Source organism: Sinocyclocheilus rhinocerous, unplaced genomic scaffold (genome assembly GCF_001515625.1).
Source record: "Sinocyclocheilus rhinocerous isolate Xijiao unplaced genomic scaffold, SAMN03320098_v1.1 scaffold2019, whole genome shotgun sequence".
NCBI lineage: Eukaryota > Metazoa > Chordata > Actinopteri > Cypriniformes > Cyprinidae > Sinocyclocheilus > Sinocyclocheilus rhinocerous.
In genome coordinates this window covers 173801-188952 of record NW_015660491.1, presented here as the reverse complement: position 1 = coordinate 188952, position 15152 = coordinate 173801, and the positions used below count along the sequence as shown (strand labels likewise).

Sequence of the window (15152 nt, the reverse complement as noted above, 5' to 3'; positions counted from 1 at the left end):
TTTCAGACGTTTAATGAGGCTCAGAGGTAGCATGAGTGCAAATAAATTCATGTGGAGATTAATGTTTTAAATATAAAAGTTTGAATACAGAAATAGGATTCAAATAACTGAAATTATACGCTAAAAATTAAACAAATCCGCCAGCAGGTGGCGGCAAGTCACTGATTTTATCACTGAATCATTCATTCAATTGATTCGTTCGAACAGCTGAATCATTCAGGAATGAAGCAAGTGACTGTCTTTATGAACTGACGGAATTACGTCGTAGCGACGGAACTTTAATCCCTGGATTAAAAGCTCATTAAATGTGATAAGGATGGAAGCAGAACCAGAAGGACTTACCGAAAGACTCATTGACGGGCAGGAAGGCCTTAACGATGAACATGGGTGTTCCCATGACCTGAGACTCCTCGAAGACGTGGCCTCGTTTTCTGTTCAATACGCCGTAGATGCCGCCAACCACCTGCTCTGGGCACTGAGAGGAGAACAGAGACGCTCACACCTGAAGATGATGATGATTACACAGTGAAGTCCATCTGAAGAACGAGGCGTCTCACCTGAATCTCCACCAGGTAGACGGGCTCCATGAGTCTGGGCTCAGCTGTGATCTGACAGGCGTACAGGACCCTGCGGGCCGTGGGAATGATCTGGCCACCGCCGCGGTGGATGGCGTCTGTGTGGAGAGTCACGTCGTGGACGTCGAAACGAACGGCACGCAGGTTCTCCTCGCAGAGCACACCCTGAGCAGAGAAACCAAACCAATCAAAACTTTAATATTCATTATATACAGCAGTGACCAGGAGCAAGAAAGTCATCAATAAGGACAAGGAGGGAACAAAAGTCTTACTATTAACAATAAAAATAAAGGATTATTCTTATATAAATTATGAAGTATTTAATACCCTATAGTTGTTTGTGTTTGCATTTTATTTTAAAACAAATAATGCAAACAATTATTTTAAACAATTAAAATACAATGACTTTTTTAAAATTGTTTTTATCATTGCATTTTATTTTTTATAAAAAAAAAAAAACAATAAAATCAAGCATAAAAAATAAAAAATAAAAAAAAGTACACAAACAAAATTATCGCTTTATTTGTTTCTATTTATACAAATATTAACAAACCAAAACCAAAAATATAATTAAAACACACTTTTTTTTTTTTATTGGTTCGTATTGTTTTTTATTCTATTTTACTTTTAGTAATAAAAAAAGTATTATTAATGATAGCAAAATATATATTTTTTTTATTGGTTTGGTTTCTAGTAATACAAAAACAGTAAAATAAAAACCTAAAAATGAAAATTCAAATAAATTTGTATTGGTTGTTTTTTTTAATTGTATTAAAAACATTTAAAAGCACCATTATAACCGCAACAATACTAATAATTTTTTTTTTTTTATTATTAATACTTATTTTTATTGGTTTGTACTGTTTCTATTATTTATATCTAATTGCACTTCATTTTAAATGAATAAAAATATTCCAATAAAACATTTTAAATAATTCAAAGTTTATGACCAGGTCTCAATATTGTAGATTGGCTCTAGCTCATGTCCGTGGAGGTCTCAGATATTTATGGTAGGTGTTATCGATCACTTCTTCAGAGTGGTGCATGATTTCTCCTCACAGACCAGCCAGGACATCAAGAGGACGGCTAGTTAACCAAACCCCGTTTGACTTCGAGCGTCTCACCTCTTTAGTGGCCCACTGGAATCCAGCCACGACGCTGTCCTTGATCTCGTTCAGGTACTGCACTCCTTTGGTCACGTCCATCAGGAGGTTGGGTCCGGTTCCGTCAGGTCCGAAGCACCAGATCTTACGGGCCTCTGTGACCTCCCACTCGTATTTGTCGGCCAGGTAACGAGCGCGGGCCTTGAGCTCCTGACGGGATGTCACGTCGCCCTTGTCGATGTCTTCAGCAAGACCGTCGAGGAACGGCCTGGCCTTCATGTACAGACGGTTGTGCTTGTTGGGGGACTTGGACAAACACATCTGGTCTGACTTTGCGCTGACCGTCTCTCTGTAGGACACAACGGGGTCTGATTTCTGTTGGAGAACCAGACACACGGGTTACATCAGGAACGGCTGGTTGGCTGCATTTCAATTTATTGCCATTTCAGCTTCACAAGCTATTATATGACTGCTACAGAGTCAACATTCAAAATACAAAACTCAACTTTAAATCACGTATATGCAACTAAACTACTGAGCCCCACATGACATGGACAAAAATATATATTTAGCATTTATTCAACAAATTAAATCAAGGAAACAACCTAAAACAAGAGAAAACATTCTTAATTCATGGTCACAATTGAACTAAAACGAGGGAGCCAATTAGTTAGTGAAACCAATTCTTAATTCGTGGTCACAACTGAAACGAGGGAATGAACGAGCAAATGAATGAATAAACAAGCGAACCAATAAAACGGTAAACAAAGAAAAACGAGCAAACTAAAATGAGCGAGTGAACGAATTAAAACAAGTGAAAACAAACGATCGACTGAACAAATTAAAAGTAGTGAGTAAACTAATTAAAACGAGAGAACAAACTAAAACAAGAGAATGAACAAAAAACAAGTGAACAAATTAAAACGAGTGAGCGAACAAATTAAAATGAGTGAACAAACATTAAAACGAACGAGCGAACAAATTAAACGAGTGGACAAATTAAAACGAGTGAGTAAACAAAAGTTTACTAAACCGAACGAGTAAACAAATTCTTAGTTTGTGGCCATGATTCAACAAACAAGGGAACCAATTAATTAATATTGGGAACCAATTCTTAATTCGTGGTCACTATAAAAAAACAAAATAAAAATGAGGGAACTAATAGGAATTAATTAAAAACAAGGGAACGAGTTCTTTGCAGCCAGGCACGATTTAACTAAAACATTTAAATTAATAAAACAAGTGAACATATTCTTAAGAAATGTTTTTTTTTTCTAGTTTATATTGTAATTTCATCCGAAGCATCTACAATTGAATCAAGTGTGCAAGGAACTGTACACAATTTGGATCATGTACAGAACTCTACAAAAATGTAACGGTCATAAAAATGAAGTTTTTCTATGTCCTAATAAAATCTGCTGAGTGCTAATGATGAACGGACCTTCAGTGGAATGCAGGCGTGGTCCTCCTCCAGATCTTTAAGGCAGATTTCCAGGTGAAGCTCTCCAGCGCCGGCGATGATGTGCTCTCCGGACTCCTCGATGATGCACTGCACCATGGGGTCGGACTTGGCCAGGCGCTTGAGTCCCTCCACTAGTTTGGGCAGGTCGGCGGGGTTCTTGGCCCCCACTGCCACTCTGACCACAGGGCTGACGCTGAACTTCATCACACGCATGTTGTGGGCCTGCTCGAAAGTTGTGATGGTCCCGGTCTTCACCAAAAACTGGTCCACGCCTACCAGACCCACGATGTTACCACATGGCACGTCTTCAATGGGCTCCACGTAACGACCCATCATCAAAATGGTCCTGGAATAAAGAAATGCTGTGCGTCAGAAAGGTGGTACACAGTTCTGGGATCACGTTAATTAGTGATGCACTGAATTTTGGCAACCGGAAGTTAATTTGAGGGACAATAAATCATTACAACCAATAAAAATACAAATAATTCGCAAATAAATAATTTTGAAGAACTGAGATCTTTTAGTCTGTGCAGTTTTCAGTTGATGCATGATCAAAAAGTCACTAAACATTATTTCTAGAAGAGCTGGGACAATAAATCGATGCATCGCGATTCGTGGATCGATTCTGAGATTTTTGGAATGCATCATGATTCTCTCTGGAATCGATTCTGAGCTTAGTTTTTAACAGCAGATGGCGCTCTAGGTTAATTTTTAACCGCACACTCGCTTCAACCTTTTCGAACTTTATGAATGATTATTTTAGGTTCAAGTGGTGCGTGTGTAAGGAACTGGAAGCAGGCAGAATACGGCTATTTCTAAAGCACGCAGTGCCATCTGCTGTTAAAAACTAAGCTCAGAATCGATTCAAGAGAGAATCGCAATGCCTTCGGAAAATCTCAGAATCGATGCAGAATCATTTCTCGACTTGCAATGCATTGATTTATTGTCCCAGCCCTAACTTGTAGCGCACCTACCATCCAATAAATCGCAATGATCTTTGTGCTTCATTACTTTTTAAATGAATTTGATTCAAATTGTGTCAATTTTACATACAATTTATACAATAAATGTAGCCTACACATTCTTTAATAATTTTGATACACATGCACATTCATTAATATTGTTACTTAACCTGTTGTCTTCATTATTTAATGCATGTTTAAATAAATCTGTCATGAAGTTATTAAAGCCAATGTTTATATTCCACCAACAAATGGAAGTAGAAATATCTAATTAAAAAGTGGACAAAAACTGCCTAATTTGCAATTTAAATGTCTGTAAAACCTTTATTTAAAGTGCTGATTATTAAATAAAATTTAATTCCGTTTTCGGCCCAAATACACCCTACATTTTTGGTCTCGGCCCAGGATTTTTATTTCGAGGCATCGCTAGAAACAATTATATCAGTAACACTTTACAATTAGATCTCATTTAATGCACTAACTAACATGAACTAATAATAAACAATGTTTTTACGGCATTTAACCTTTAATGTTAGTTAATAAAAGTGTTCATGTTAGTTCACAGTACATTGTTAACTAATAATTTTTGTAAATATTGAACTTAACATTAATAAATGTTGAATAAGTATTGCTCACATAACTTACCAAATGAAACCTTATTGTAAAGTGTTAGTGTTTTTATATCAATAAAAAAAAAAAGTGATTGAACTATTTTTCAATCTTGGCTAAATGAAAACTAATTTGGGTATTAATGAGTCCGGAGTGCTGCAGACCTCTGGATGGGTTTCAGGTAAAGATCCTCCTTTTTCCCAGGGGTGAAGTTTGGTCCCATGATTCGCACTTTCTGCCCAGTGGACACGACACCAGAGAACACGCGGCCGAAAGCGTAGAAACGACCCTTATCTGTGGTCGGCACCATCTTTGAGATGTACATCATGAGGGGAGCCTTAGGGTCGCAGTTCTTAACACCTGCGCAGAACACAAACTAAATCAGACAATTCAAATGCAACACACACCCGAGAAACCCTGAGAAAATGAGTGTCGTACCCATGGCAGCTTCATCATCTCCAGGCCCTTCATAAAGCAGCTCGCAGCGGTACCTCTGGGCCGTGACGGGAGAGGGCAGGTGGATGGTGATCATCTGAAGCAGAGCTTCTCCGGCGGGCAGCCAGCGACGCATCACAGCCTTCAGCAGCTGCTTGCCTTCCTTATCCTTGTCCTCGGGGTCCAGCTTGATGTCCAGCTTCTCGATCAGCTTGGCGGTTTCCTCCTTCTTGAAGTTCATGATGGCATCGAACACCTGGGGATTGAGAAAGTGCGGTATGATCACCGGTGGATCAAAAGGAGATCTGCACTAGTGTTTGAGGCAAACAGATTGGCACCTTGAAGATGGGGTCCAGGATGAGCTGGGCGAAGGTGCGGGGCAGTTTCTTTCCATCAGGGCCGTTGGCAGACTTGCTGAATTTACCGGTGGCTGGGTCAAAATACCTGCAAGAGCAGCAGAGCTTACATTTCATGTATAATTTACACTACCACTTAAAAGTTTTGGGTCACTGAAGTTACATATGACCCAAAAGGTATTAAAAAGACAGATAATTGAAATCATAAAATGACTATTGTTTTGCATTAATAAGTGCAGTTACTAATAATATTACACGTTTATTTCTTGGTAATGCACATTTGACAGTAAAGCACTGAGCTGGAGTTGGGAAGCATACAAAGTTTACTTTTATTAACAACAGTAACGTGCAAAATCTAAGTTTTATATAGAAAATGAACATTCTACTCTTATTAAACGTACTATTATTCTTTTATAGTATTATACGGAACTGACTGACAACTTCAGTGATTATAAAAGGAACGCTCTTGATGTGTGAGTCAGTCACAAATTGGGAAAAAAAAGTCAAGGCATTTTGTGACTTTTCTTATTTCATACACAGTGCAAAACTCTTTAAAAATTATCCCGTTTAAAATTATATATATATATATTTTATTTTTTTTAACTTTAAAGTGCTTGAAATAGTTGTGTGAAATACTTGAGTCACTGAAAAGTGCTTGAATTTCTCTCTCAAAAGGTTGTACAAACCCTGAAATGAATAATGTAATAACATTCAACTCTTTCTGCCACAACACAATGCATGGTTATAGCTAACGTTATTACTTCTGGTTTTCTGACATACGTCAGCACTGTTTGATCTGTTAATAACAGAGAAATCTGTGCACAGTACAAACGCTTCTCTCTGGATCTCGCAGCGCGGTGCAGCAACTGTTGCACGATCAACACTGGCTCCAGAGTAAACCTGTTCTGAGCTCAGACCAGTTTTCTCTCGCTGTGCTCAATCATTGGTCCGAGCTGATAAACGGACCGCGCTGCGCAACTCAAACGAACAGCACGGTTTAATTTGATGTTTCTCATATGCAACAGAAATGGCAGCGCTTATGAGTTAGGTAATGCGGTGGTCGTGCTAGTGCTCACAAAATTGTCACACGCATAAAAAAAATAAAAATTGGTCGCAGTCTGGAGCCCTACAATAGAAAATTCTGTTGTCATTTATGTAATCTATGGCTAGCTGTGCATTAAATGATTTTAACGCACGTGGAGGCAAAGAACCACCCGACGCGCAGCGGAGATCTAGCATTCTGCCCACTTTAAATCAGACACAGAGATGAAGTAGTGCGGTAAGATCACATTTATTTGAATGCATGAATTATAGCATTGATTTGAGTTAATTATCGATAGAGAGAGCGAGATGAAAGTTGCATCTGTGCATCTCACTCTGCAAACAGTGAACCTGTAAGTTTAGTTACTTCAAAAACAGCAATTTTACCTCCTCGTTGCTGAGAAATGTAGCGATTCAGTATCAAAGCTATTATATTAAAAAAGTTGACAAGTGTCGTCAATGTTTCCATGTGTGCGCTGCGCAATCTCCAATCTGTGTGTGCGCGCGTGTCAATACTGACGTTACTTTAAATTATAAAAATATTCCACAATATTACAGCTTTTTTGAACAAAAACAATTTTGGAAATCATTAAAAATATTTTTTAATCTTTTAAATTGCAGTGTATGAGCTTAAGTCTTCTAGCAGATGTTTAATTCAAATTACTAAAATAATGCACAAGATGAGGCTCATTTTATCAGCTAAACTGAACAGACTGTATTTACTGGTATGAATCTCACCTGTCACCCCAGAGTTTCTTCATCATGTCCTCCACTTTCTTACAGCGTTCAGCTGGGCTCAGCTGACCTTCACCTTTAGCAGCAAACTTGGCCACATACATCTCCGCAAACTGCTTCAGAGTAAAAGCCCAGCCGTGAAGACCAGATCCAAAACCTACAGTACCGATCACTGGATCAATCTGAGAGAAAGCAGAGAGAGATGAGCACAAATAGTCCAGCTAAAGGAACCGATATCATGAGACTACGGCTCTGAACGGGTCAGAAATCACTGAAGGATCAGCGCAGGTCTCAGATATTGTGTTTAGTTGTTCATCAGCCAATCAGAGTGGTGCATGGTTTCTCCTCACAGACCACATAGCATTTTACCACTTCATATAAACAAACGAGAGCGTGTTCTCACCATGATGTTACCCATGGGTCCACTCTCATCCTCTCCGTAGGTGGAGATGATGACGTTGACGTTCTCCACGATACGCTGGAAGGTTTGGAACAGCTCCTCAGGGTCCAGCTGCAGCTCCAGCAGGGCCCGGTCCATCTTATTCATCATCAGCACGGGCTTAATGCGCTCGGCGATGGCCTGTCTCAGCACAGTCTCTGTCTGCACGCACACACCTGAGCAAAAGAGACATTTAACATCCTGTAAACGGCAATAAATGCATTTTAGATCATATCAGGGTTTCATGAAGGTAAATTTAAGAGCTTTTTATGACTATGTACAGAGAAGGACTAAACAGAAGGCAACAATACGTCAATACATTCTCTAAATGTAAATCAGAACTTCTGAAGGTATTAAGTAGTCAAATTTAAGACTTAGGAATAAATGGAAGGGGAAACAAATAAATTCATCAAAATTAAGTGAGTTTATGATTAAAACGAACAAATATCAGCCAAAAGGGTCTTAACTTAATTCAAAGGGAAAACAAGTTTATTTTTCTGACTCTATTGGCAGATATTTGTTCCCAGTTGAAGTATAAATGCACTTCATTTTGATCAATTTCAATTAGAATATTCCTCTTCATTTTGCATCTCAACTAAATGTTCTCCAGTACAGAAATCAAAGCGTTTTTAAATCAAGAAACAAGATTTAAAACTTTTTTTTTTTTTTGCAGTGTACGCAATATTTAAAGACCTTAATTTATGAGGGCAAATTAAGACCTTTTAATACTCACAGAAACATGTCTAAGCAGAATAAGAGTTATTAGCAACACTAAAAAGTTTGGAAAAAAAATTCCAACTCATTTATAAAATGAAAGACTTGAATACCTCTGCTCACAAGCACTAAAATATGAAAATAGGTTTCACACTCTGCAAAAAAATGCTGTTCTTCCTCAGTATTTGTCTTGCTTTGCTTTCCACTGCAAATGTCTAAAGATTCTTAAATCAAGATGCATTTACTTAAAGCTAAATCACATTAATAAAAATCTTGTTTTCTGAAAAACTGATTAAAAATGCATTTAGTCTGATTAAAACCAGAATAAACATCTAATGGCCCCATTGACAGATACCTGCTTTATGCAAAACAAAGTCTGAGAAATTGAACAAGTGAGTTTTTGCTTAAAGTAAACGTTTCTTGATTTAATGATCTTTAAATATTTGTATTGTAAAATAAGACAATAATACAGAGGAAGAGTTCCGGTCCTTGATTCTGATTGGTTGAGCCACGTTCGACGCTGTTGTAAATTACTCTACAAACATACACCGTTGTTTACGTTTGTGTGTTGCTCGGCAACCACTTTGTTGCAACCACAACTGATTCTGAGGAACTACATTGTTTGGTGGAAGAATACTGTTTTTATTAATATCATTACACTTTATTTGCTCCGTTTTATTTTGTGAAACCTTACTACGTATATGGAATAACCGTTTTATAAAAGCAATAAGCCCCGTGGAGCCGTGGTTTACAGTGAATTTATAACAGCTAAGGGGCGTTGTTAGAGTTAAATGTTTGTTGGTGTTTGACGGTGGTTTGCGGCTCTGGTGGACCCTGAACGTGAACCTCCTCTGAACAAACTCAGGCATTCAGATCACTGCTGCACTTGTTTTTATAAATATCTTCCTTCAAAGATGATTTGAGGAATCAATCGTGCTGCAGGGCACCCACTTAAAATAAACTATTTTTAATGACGTGAGGCCAGATTTACAGGTTGTTTTAGATATTTTAAGATTTTAGAACATTTATAAAACTTTATTATAAAGCGGGTAGTTCCGGTGCTTGATTCTGATTGGCTGAGCCGCGTTCGAAGCTGTTGTAAATTACTCTACAAAGTAACATACACCTTTGTTTACGTTTGTGTGTTGCTCGGCAACCACTTTGTTGCAACCACAACTGATTCTGAGGAACTACATTGTTTGGTGGAAGAATACTGTTTTTATTAATATCATTACACTTTATTTGCTCCGTTTTATTTTGTGAAACCTTACTACGTATATGGAATAACCGTTTTATAAAAGCAATAAGCCCCGTGGAGCCGTGGTTTACAGTGAATTTATAACAGCTAAGGGGGTTTTAGGTAGGGCTGTGCAATTAATCGCATGCTATTGTCAAGCGCATCTCGTCAGTAAAGCCGGTTCCGTGATTGGTAGTAAATCGCCATCAGCTGCTTTCAGACGGAGCGGCATTTAATACACAGAGCCGTAATTCACTGACAATTAGGCAATATCACGTTCATAATCGAATGCGATTCAACTACGATTATGAACTAATTGTCAGTGAACTACGGCTCTGTGTATTAAATGCCGCTCCATCTGAAAGCAGGTGATGGCGATTTACTACCAATCACGGAACCGGCTTTACTGACGAGATGCGCTTGACAATCACATGCGATTAATTGCACAGCCCTAGTTTTAGGCACTCCGCTTCGTGCCTAACAATACCCCTTAGCCGTTATAAATTCACTGTAAACCACGGCTTCTTGGGGCTTATTGATTTATTTAATGTCATAACTAAATGGCATAAATGTAAGACTTTTGGTCCAATTTAAGGCATTAATTTGTGGAAGGGAGACTTCAGACCCACATAAACCCTATGAAGGCCACATCAATGACAGTATGACGTATAACCACAGTAAAAAGCTTACCAGAGACACAGTCCACCACAACCAGAGCTCCATCAGTGACACGCAAAGCAGCCGTGACCTCGGAGGAGAAGTCCACGTGGCCGGGAGAGTCGATCAGGTTGATGAGGAAACCGGATCCATCCTTGCACTGCTTAATGAAGGCCATGTCATTTTCGGTCAGCTCGTAGTACATGGAGATGGCACTGAGAAAGAGGCACGACGGAGGGAAATCAACAACCAACTCTGTGCATCAACATGAGACACTCGGCTTGGCTTTTGTTTTGTTTTTGTGAGCATGTCACAGATGATTGGCTGTTTAGGGCAACTATGAACTCTGAGATTGGGTTATTTAGTGATAACTAAACTTGACCGGGTTGATTTTTCCTATGAGCAATATAAGAAAATACAAAGTAAATGACTTAAGACATATTGCTTGCACTTTTTCCCTCACTACAGACATCTAATGTTTTAAATAGTGTGTTTTACTAAATAATGCACTTTAATTTATTTTTTTTTATTAGTGAAGGAAGCTCAAATGTTTGCCCTTCTGGATTTACCATATTTTAGTTAAATTAAATTGTCTAAACTTTCATACCACAGGTGCATTTTTGCATTGTGATATATTATGACTATATAGGTACAACCCTAACAAAAAGGTATAAATACTATATGACTCAATGCCATAAAACACTGAAAATGCAGTTAAACAGCCTTTGCCTTCATGCATATCACAAACACACTTCTGAACTCCATTTATAGTCATGCATGTTGTTTTTTTATCTTATATGATTGCACTTTTCACACAATTTCCATTTTAATTCTCTGATATTGTCCGTAGAGGTCGACCGATTTGATTTTACGGATAGTGATTAAATCAACTGATCGTTTTTACAATGGATACGCAACGAAAACTGAAATACTGCTTTACTATAAAAAAAACAAAACAAAACAAGAAACTGTACTGAACCATACTTTGTAAATGAAAACAAATATTAATATTAATTATATATTGATGATCATTAAAGGTAGTTCATAGTTCATTAATATTAAAAGCAACTTTAACATTTAAATATGTAGTAAATGTTGTAATTAACACACTAACAAGGAACAATACTTCTACAGCTTTTAATAATCTTAGTTAATGTTACAAGTGGGCTTTTATTGTAAAGTGTTACAATCTCGTATCATCAGTCAAGCTTACAGATGGAAATCTTTAAATCTCTACACAAAGGCCATAGCATTGAAATTACATATTGATATTGTTTGTATACTCATACTTTATTTGCTTCTATTTTAGAACACTTGATGAATATCTAATCAAAACTATAAAATAAGTTAGTCACACCGCCGCATCTAGGACGACTCACAGGAATCACACACCGGATACATTTGGGTCGGACTTGTGTGTTTAGTCACATTGTTTTAACCGCTTGAGGTAAAACTAATGTTCGCATCCTTTCAGCCTTGAAAGCAAACTGCTGATCTTTCTCAAGATCATTAAAGGTAGTTCATAGTTCATTAATATTAAAAGCAACTTTAACATTTAAATATGTAGTAAATGTTGTAATTAACACACTAACAAGGAACAATACTTCTACAGCTTTTAATAATCTTAGTTAATGTTACAAGTGGGCTTTTATTGTAAAGTGTTCCAATCTCGTATCATCAGTCAAGCTTACAGATGGAAATCTTTAAATCTCTACACAAAGGCCATAGCATTGAAATTACATATTGATATTGTTTGTATACTCATACTTTATGTGCTTCTATTTTAGAACACTTGATGAATATCTAATCAAAACTATAAAATAAGTTAGTCACACCGCCGCATCTAGAACGACTCACAGGAATCACACAACGGATACATTTGGGTCGGACTTGTGTGTTTAGTCACATTGTTTTAACCGCTTGAGGTAAAACTAATGTTCGCATCCTTTCAGCCTTGAAAGCAAACTGCTGATCTTTCTCTAATTCATCCTCTAGTCAACAAATTAATTACTTTATAATGATATGAAAACATGCACTATAGTATAATGTGTACACATCTCATTGTCTGATTTAAATCCGCATCTGAAGTGTACTACTCTGTGCCATTTTAAAATCTCCTGATATTTCCAAATTTAGTTATGCATGGCAATGCTTAAATCTTTTTAATTGCAGATTTACAATCTTGCCATTTTAAAATACCCTGATATTTACAAGTTTAGTTATGTATGAAAATGTTTACATCAGCTTTTAATAATCTTAGTTAATGTTACAAGTGGGCTTTTATTGTAAAGTGTTACAATCTCGTATCATCAGTCAAGCTTACAGATGGAAATCTTTAAATCTCTACACAAAGGCCATAGCATTGAAATTACATATTGATATTGTTTGTATACTCATACTTTATGTGCTTCTATTTTAGAACACTTGATGAATATCTAATCAAAACTATAAAATAAGTTAGTCACACCGCCGCATCTAGAACGACTCACAGGAATCACACAACGGATACATTTGGGTCGGACTTGTGTGTTTAGTCACATTGTTTTAACCGCTTGAGGTAAAACTAATGTTCGCATCCTTTCAGCCTTGAAAGCAAACTGCTGATCTTTCTCTAATTCATCCTCTAGTCAACAAATTAATTACTTTATAATGATATGAAAACATGCACTATAGTATAATGTGTACACATCTCATTGTCTGATTTAAATCCGCATCTGAAGTGTACTACTCTGTGCCATTTTAAAATCTCCTGATATTTCCAAATTTAGTTATGTATGAAAATGTTTACATTTAATTGCAATTTTATAGGTGTGCTTAACTAAACCTGGAAATATCAGGCTTTTTTAGTATGCATAATTTTTATATACTTAATTGCATTTTTTACAGACATGCAAATTTAAAATTCCCTTATGCATGTCAGGTTGAGTTATGCATGATATTTATATCTTCTATTTATCTGGATTTTATTTACAGGTTTGCAATTTTAAAATCTCCTGATATTTCCAAATTTAGTTATGAATGGCAATGCTTACATCTATTTAATTGCATATTTAGTCTTGCAATTTTAAAATTCTCTGAAATTTACAAGTTTAGTTATGTATGAAAATGTTTACATTTAATCGCAATTTTATAGGTTTGCATATAAAAAAAAAAGTTTGATATTTCCAGGTTTTATTTATGCATAATTTTTATATACTTAATTGCATTTCTTACAGACATGCAAATTTAAAATTCCCTTATGCATGATACCGTTTAGATATATTTAACTGTATTTTATTTAGTCTTGCGATCTTAAAATCCCTGGATATTCGCCGGCGTCTTACGTGGATTTGATGGTGATGCAGCGCTCTTGCTCGTCTTTACGTGTGTCAGTGAAGCGGGTTTCTCCGGCACGGGCGGAGGCAATGATTCCAGCTTTGGACACCAGAGAGTCGGTCAGTGTAGATTTCCCGTGGTCCACGTGCGCAATCACAGACATGTTACGGATGTTGGACTTCTTGTCCATGATGGCACGGATCTGGTCGACTGTGAAGTTCACCTGGAGGAAACGCATTTGAAATTCATCATCCAAACTCAATTTACACATTATAAAACACTTCTGTATCTGACCAGGGTTCCTACACATGTTCCATCTCAAAACTCCATACTTTCCCCAGACTCAAACTTCCAAACCGCTCAGTAGATTTTCAGACCATATTTAACAAATGGTTCGTGATTTTCAGCTTTATATTTGGTATTTAGTACAGTCTAGGGCTGCACAATTAATCGAATTTCTAATCGCGATTACAAATATGGATGCCACAATTACGTAATCGTTCAAAGCCCACTTATGTTATTCTGCACGCTTAAGATATGTTTTTTTCTTTCTACATGTTATCTTAAGGGTTTTTCCCCATTATTTTAATTTTAGTATAACATTATAAAACCATTCATATTTTTACTTCTCGGCCTGCAGTTGCATCAAACAATGGTATAAACATCATTCAGTGTAAATTGTGATAATCGTAATTAATAATCGCAATTACAATTTCAAGGGAATAATCGACAATTATGATTTGTCATAATCGTGCAGCCCTAGTACAGTCATCAGTAAATATTTTCTCAGGAATTAACTGATTTTCTTGAAGTGACAACATACAGAGCCCCCCGGCTGTGTGCATTGTCCCATTTGCAAAGTTCAATGGTCTATAAAAAAAGACTGGTACTGTATAAAAAATAAAATAAAAATATCAAAATTTGGCTCTCTTTAGGGCAGTACGTCATATTTCTAGGCCTCAAGTCTGCTTTAACACGTACTCTGCAGCAGCCAAAAAAAACGCACTGCGAAATGGTCTGATGGTGCAATAAGTGGCTCAGTGTGCAGTCCTATATGCTAAGCTTAATGGTTTCTTGTGCACACTCGAAAATCTGTATATTTTTTATTTTTGTTAAGATCCTTTTAGAGGCTCTATAGACCAATTATAGGTTTGTAAACATTCAGGATGCGCGCGCATCATGGTTGCAGAAAACCCGGGAGAGATAGCCTTTACGGCTAGAGAATTTCACGGATAGGGTACCAAAAAAGTTTTAAATAGATTATAAATTATATTGATTAGATGTCATTTTCAAAATGTTCTCCGTATATTACAAGAGCTTGTCACCCAGCGATAAGCACTGTAATTCAACGAAATTGACGTTAGAGAGTGCGATAGTCTTACAGAGCCGAAACAGGGATGACGTTTTTTTGTGGGCGGAGCCTATCTGGAGGCAGAAAATGACGGTTTTCAAGTGGCAGTCTATGGAGCCATGGAATAAAAAAAGGTAAATTTGATTTTATATTTCAAAATT

At 37.0% G+C, this 15152-nt stretch overlaps 1 protein-coding gene across 1 annotated transcript in view; it reads right to left on the bottom strand.

Annotated features, from left to right (window-relative positions):
- Nucleotides 1-15152, bottom strand: part of eef2b (eukaryotic translation elongation factor 2b) — a 22433-nt gene that overhangs the window by 5425 nt on the left and 1856 nt on the right. Inside the window, exons 2-12 of the mRNA XM_016534083.1 lie at nt 13649-13863; nt 10359-10540; nt 7682-7893; nt 7282-7460; nt 5485-5590; nt 5150-5402; nt 4876-5071; nt 3120-3486; nt 1700-2053; nt 558-740; nt 343-475 (exon numbers count right to left, since the gene is read on the bottom strand). Coding sequence (XP_016389569.1) covers nt 343-475; nt 558-740; nt 1700-2053; nt 3120-3486; nt 4876-5071; nt 5150-5402; nt 5485-5590; nt 7282-7460; nt 7682-7893; nt 10359-10540; nt 13649-13863 — 2380 coding nt within the window. The remainder of the gene's footprint in view (nt 1-342; nt 476-557; nt 741-1699; nt 2054-3119; nt 3487-4875; nt 5072-5149; nt 5403-5484; nt 5591-7281; nt 7461-7681; nt 7894-10358; nt 10541-13648; nt 13864-15152) is intronic.